At 33.7% G+C, this 6,296-nt stretch overlaps 1 protein-coding gene across 2 annotated transcripts; it reads right to left on the reverse strand.

Moving 5' to 3' along the window:
- Window positions 1-293: 293 nt before the first annotated feature.
- Window positions 294-5,324, reverse strand: LOC104908975 (adenine phosphoribosyltransferase 5). Of its 2 annotated transcripts, none has more exons than XR_008968213.1 (7): window positions 4,795-5,324; window positions 4,574-4,684; window positions 1,686-1,778; window positions 1,383-1,532; window positions 1,182-1,260; window positions 887-960; window positions 294-796 (listed from the first exon to the last, which is right to left on the reverse strand). XR_008968213.1 is itself a non-coding variant. In XM_010698151.4 (7 exons), the coding sequence occupies exons 1-7, from the start codon at window positions 4,883-4,885 to the stop codon at window positions 751-753; spliced, it is 624 nt and encodes a 207-aa protein (XP_010696453.1). In that variant the 5' UTR covers window positions 4,886-5,293; the 3' UTR covers window positions 294-750. The 2 variants fall into 2 exon arrangements, 1 of the variants encoding a protein (XP_010696453.1); XM_010698151.4 differs by having other exon boundaries at window positions 1,202-1,260; window positions 4,795-5,293.
- Window positions 5,325-6,296: the final 972 nt, after the last annotated feature.

The raw sequence follows: 6,296 nt of genomic DNA on the forward strand, positions 1-6,296 counted from the left end.
TTTTTTATAAGGTATAAATATTTTATCCATTTAATTTTTGATTGAAGTATTTGATGCATATACCATTTTAAACTTGTTTTAAATGGCAAGTTGGAATGAGATTTTTAAATGATTTGCTTTTGTAATTTTTTTCATTCCATTAAGTAGATCATTAAGGGTATTTTAGTCACTTCAAAAGAGGACACCACACCTCCTCCCTTGGCTTATATAATAAAGATAGATAGTTTCTAAGGGGGTTTTCACTTCTCAAACCCTCTTTTTCCAAGGAAGCAAATCGAATAAAAGTGGATAAATTTTCAGAACTAATAGTCAAATTTCATAATGATGGAAGAATATTTATGGAGCTACATTCATGGGACAAGATGAATCACATGAATGAACATATCCAGGCTAAGCATCAGCATTTTTGACACCCAAAACCATGGCCTGAGCACCACCTTGTCAAGGAGGAAGCCGAGGGTTGGAACCCGTCTATTAAAGAGAAATAAACATATTTAGGAGCATAAACACTTCAAGTTGAAGTTGGTACAATCTTCTGTTGAATTAAGGAGGAACACATGGTATTTGAGTCTGAACTTGCTAGATAGCAGAGTGACGGGTAAGTTTACAGTCCTCAATACAAGAAAGAAACACAGTTATCACCGTCTTCAACCTTCAATAGCGTTCAAATAGCTCCGAGTCGCCATGAAACTGTGATATTTAGGAGATCAAAGACACTCGTTTGTAAATTTTTCTTCCAAATTTTCAACTTTATAAGGTAATATCATCAGCATCTCTCCTCATGTCCAGTTTTGACCTATAATCATAAGCATGAGATACATAAGTTCTGCAAGTTGCAAATATAGTCTATATCATGTGAACGACAATGTATATCTTTGTTTTAGACCTTAAACGGCAATCTTCTAGTTGGCGTGGTTCTACAAGAACATAAAGCGGCGTGCCTCTAAGCTTGAACTTGTCCTGCAACACAAAATCAAACAATATCTGAGCTGAATGGCAAAAGGGTCTAGCTGTTAGGGTAACTATTACTCTATTTCACACCTTGTGTATTGATATCAATACCCTTACAAAACCCAAATTGGTTTAAGACACGCAAGGGTAACGTTGTCAATACACAGGCTGTTCGATAAAGAACTGATCAGCCATTTATGTTTTTTCATGCAAAAGAGTATGCCACAAACCTCGCTTATATAAGACTCACCTTGACTTCAGGCAATCCAATTACACAGGCACATTCCGCAACTTCAGCACCAACTCGTTCTAATAAGAGACAAAACGAACTTACTTAGCATGGTCTTAATTCATATGGGCAGAAATTCAGACATAAGCTTGATTTTTTTAAAAAAAACGGTTTGATATAAGGATCATGATTCATGAATTACCAAGAAGTCTGATTGCTGCACAAAGTGTTCCGCCTGTAGCAACTAGATCATCAATTATCAATGCACGCTCCCCAGGCTGAACAGCGCCAACGTGCATCTCAAGACAGTCAGTCCCATACTCTAGCTCATATGACTCTGAAATCACTTCTCCTGTGGATCAAAATTTGGTAAATATCTACTTCATTCAAAAGAAAGAACAAAAAGGATCTTCCATGTTACCTCAATTAGAAGATGTCCCGAGTTTGAAGGTAAATCAACAAAATTGTGAAATGTGATTGCGGACAACTACTTGATAAGACATACCTGGTAACTTCCTTGGTTTACGTAAGGGTACAAACTTTGCGCCAATAGCTAAAGCAATTGGTGGACCAAACATAAATCCTCTAGCTTCAACCCCTACAAATATGGAATTTTTATGAATATAATGGAAGCTCTAACACACATCTACATTGACTATGCAAAGTGTTAAAAATGCACATTACTTATCATGTAACATTGAAAGATGACTATAAGATCTTGCAGTAAGGGAAGGTAGGTTTCACTTTTCAAGACCACACTTCCTTGGAGTATTAAACATTGAAAGACGACTATCAGATCTTGCAGTAAGGGAAGGTAGGTTTCACTTTTCAAGACCACTGTCTTCTTAAGACCAATACACAATCTTATACTCCCATTGTTTCATGTTTAATTCAGTGAGAACGTTTGGGGCTGTCTATGATGGTGTGCAAGGGAACTCCTAACTTATATTCCACATATGCAAATAATGTATATATCCGCGGGATTTTTGGTAGTTTTTCGTGAAAACCAAAACCCAAAACACCCCCTATTTTCATGGGAAATTTCCAAATTATTCTTATATTAATGCCACTGATGTAAATTAGAAAACCTCGTATGCAAGATGACCTACTGCTCAGGACCCTTCACTTTAAAAGACCTAAAGATTTGAAGTCCACAGGTTGTTTTTGTGACGCTGTCCTGAACCCCCATACTTTAGGTCCAATAATTCTCCACTTAAGATTCCATATCAATATTAACTTCCAATAATACAACTTCAATTCTTCAAAGAGAAAAAACACCCACAAAACCATCAACCATTCTTGTGAAAGAGACCTCTGATCTTCTCTAAATAGAATAATAGATACATCCTTTAACGATGACTCAATAGTCCTGTCATGTAATAAGCCAAATGAACACAAATGCCGCAAGCTATTAGACTCCCATCAAGTTGGTTATGACTAGATCTTCGGAGAGGGGATAAGAAGTATTGATCCGACAGATATGGGTCCGAACCTTGTCTCTATTAATGTTCCTTCACCTAAAAGGCTCAAAACAGTTAACAAAAACATAGAAGCCTTGGATTTCATTCAAGTTGGTAGCTGTACAAGAGTCAAAACTAAGAATGTAAGTTTGTAACCCCTTATGTTTTTGGCCTCTTTAAAAAACTCAAATGTAAAAGAAAAACATAGTGTCCTGGAAATAGGGAATGTCCAAGGAAGGGTGGAGGCCTGCTGTCCCAAAGATGGACCCATGAAAAACATATTTAAAAAAACGTTCGTTAAAAAGGACTATAACTAATTATCATTACTTTGTTGTTTTCTGTTTTATAAGAGGCAAAGCCATAAAATGAGGAGAGGGAATACATTAACATACTAATAAGACCATAGTAGGCCACAAGGAAAATTCAAATCTACAATTAATGTCACATCTCAAAACAAACCAAAAATGTTAAGGCTCGTTCGTTATCGTTTTATATTTCCTGTTTTCATGAAAACCAAAAACATAAAAACCAGAAAAAGTAGTTTCCAGATTTTGGTTGTCAGTTTCCAAAATTAACATATTTAGTATAAGTACAACTAAATTTAAGTATATTATATACCCTTATATCATATAACTTTTATATTCAAAAACCCAAAAACTGAAAACTTACAGTAATACCGAACAAGCCCTTAAGTATTCGAGGTTGAATTTTGACCATTTAGTTTCTTCTTTCGTAAATAATACTTGTAACATAAATGATGGCACGAAAGTTCTTCTAAGTAAAAACATAACAAACTATATAATTCGCGGATCATAACAACTTACATCATCACCATTTTGCTTCGAACTGCATAATATTAGGATGCAAAAGTTGGTCATTAATCTAATTTATAGAGTCTTATTAAACAAGTTATTCACTAGAAAGTTTTAATTTAGGGAAACATACTACTAATTCCTTCACTTTCAACATGTAAATAAGGGATAAAAAAAAGTAGCACTATGAATTTTTTTCTTAACTTAACTGGTACTTGAATTCTTTTGGGTTATATGGTTTGGGTATGTACTGTTCACAATTTTAATATTTGGAGTTTCTCACCAACTTTCTTAGCTTGCCATTATCATTATTAAAGTATGTATTCATTATACTCTTCCTATAAAACTAATACTAGCATTAATTCTTCGAACTCAAATTCATGCCACTATGACCCACCAATTTACAATTAGAATATATATGTGATACAAAAATTGTAAGACAGAAGATTTAGATTTCGATTTATAGGTACATACTTACAAGTCCGCTAAAAAACATCGTTTAAAAGTTGGATTATTTTTTTAAAAGAAAACCAGACAGACAACCTAAATCATAGGTTTTTCGAACTCTTCATTTTACCTCAAATATCCGTATCAGATCCTCGACAGTCGGACATAAATAAGACACTTGGACATTTCATTTTGGGCCAAAATCATAATAAAGTTTCGCAAAATACTCGAGTCTGGCACTTGGTTACGTACCCGCATCAGACACGAGTACCCGAATCCGAGCAATATGCTGAATCATTGTTTCGAAAGATATACAAGGACTTCGAGAAGACGAGACATAACAATAAGATCAGAATTAGCAGTAAAAACCCTGACTAAAGCCTCAAACTAAACACTGCATGAATAGACCAAGTCAAATTTGATGCATGCCCTCCCCCTTTTTTTAACCTTTTCCCAAAAAACAAAAATAAAAAAGGTAAATTTAACATCTTTAAAAGAACCCATTATCACAAAACTCTTAAAAAATCATTAAAAAGATCCAACATTTGACACAAAACCATAAAAAGATAGCAAATCTGTAAACAACAGGAAAATAACAACCAAAAATGAATTAAAAAATTCCCAAATATAAGTAAAAAAAAAAACAGAAGAAAAAATTTATGAGAGAAAATTACCAGCAACAACAGAGATATCCATGTCTCTGTATCTGTCAACAAATATATCAATAGTATGTTTGAAGGCTTTATGGTCCAATAATAATGTTGTTATATCTTGAAACATTATACCTAACAAATTCAACCACAAAAATTAAACATTTTAAATTTCCCAGAAAATATTTCACAATAATAACATAAAAAAAATTAATAAACCCAACAAAAAAAAAGAAAAAAAAAACCTTGTTTAGGAAAATGAGGAACAACCCTGATGGCTTCAGAAATGGCTTGAAGCCTTGGATCTCCTTTGAGACCATTTTCAGCTGCAAACATCTTTCTCTCTCTAAAAATTCAATAAAGTTTTAATTTTTGAATTCTGAAAATTTAGGTCAAAATTTTGGGGGTAAAATTCAATGAAGTGAGTAAAATTGAAGTTGGGTTTTTCTGGGTTTTTGCTTTCTTACTTTCTTCTCTTCTTTTATTTTTCTCTCTCTATTTCTCAGTCTGAGTTATGCTCTGTTTGGTTGAGGCAGAGAAGGGAAGGGGGGTAGAGTGGCAGTAGGCTATGTTATGCTAGTAGTAAGGAGTAAATAGTAGTAGTTGCAGGATTTTATTTTTCCCTCCTAAAATTTTATTACTAGGAGTATATAGTAGTATCTCTTATTCTTATCTTACTAACTCTGTTTTTTTTTTTTTTGGTTTCTCTCTCTAAATCTGTGGGTTGATATGAGAGAGAGGAAGGGGTGTTTAAATAAGCACTTCTTTTTTGGCCGTTGGCCAAACCAATGTACTCTTTATTCACTGCTCAAGGCCAAAAGCCACACATGCTTAGAGCTTGAGAGGCTTTCACTCTCTCTTTAGAGCATGTACAATGGTTGGTGTCTCTCCAACTAGCTCTCCACACTCTCTCTCCTATTCTCTCTCTTCAAGCTACTCTCAAGAGCCATGTTTAAAAACACCCAACAACAATAAAACCCTTTAAAGAGCTCTCCATTTAACTTTTCATTATTTTGTGGTCCCCATGTCAATAAATGAACCTCATTTCATATTATGATCAAAGTTATATAAATTAAGTTATTCATGTAAATTAAATATAATTACAAATTAATCTTTTTCATAATTTAAGCAAAGTAGAATTTTTAAAAAACAATATAATTATGAGTGCTAATATTTAATTTTCATAAATTTGGCATGGAATGAAGAATTAACCTACAACATGAAAAACTAATTTTTAAATATCCAATATTAGGCTCATTTTATAGATAAAGGAAAATTATACTTGTTGACATAATAATTATTACCATCTTTTTTTTAATTTTTATAGAAAAAATCATTAAATAGTTGCATGAAGAAAAAAGAATTGAAGTAATTACAATAAAAAGTGGGTCCCACACATTGGAGAGCCATCTCTCCATCAACCCAAATGGTATCTCCCCCAAGAGCCCTTTGGCAAAGTGTCTCCATGGAGAGACACCCAAGACACACCCAAGAGCCCCATTGTTGGGTAAGAGGTGGCTCTCCATTTTCTCTCTCCTTGGAGAGCTAGTTGGAGAGCTAGTTGGAGAGCCCCATTGTACATACTCTTAGGAATTTCTTATTTTTGTTGAATTTATCTAAATTGAACTTATTTCGTTTAGGATGTGTTAAGGAATTTGTTAAACATTGTATCAAAATTACATAAAATCGTCTCAGTCTCACTTTACATTTACTATTTTACCCTTCTCTTTTTTTCCACCACTCGTCA

This window comes from Beta vulgaris, chromosome 2 (genome assembly GCF_026745355.1).
Source record: "Beta vulgaris subsp. vulgaris cultivar EL10 chromosome 2, EL10.2, whole genome shotgun sequence".
NCBI lineage: Eukaryota > Viridiplantae > Streptophyta > Magnoliopsida > Caryophyllales > Amaranthaceae > Beta > Beta vulgaris.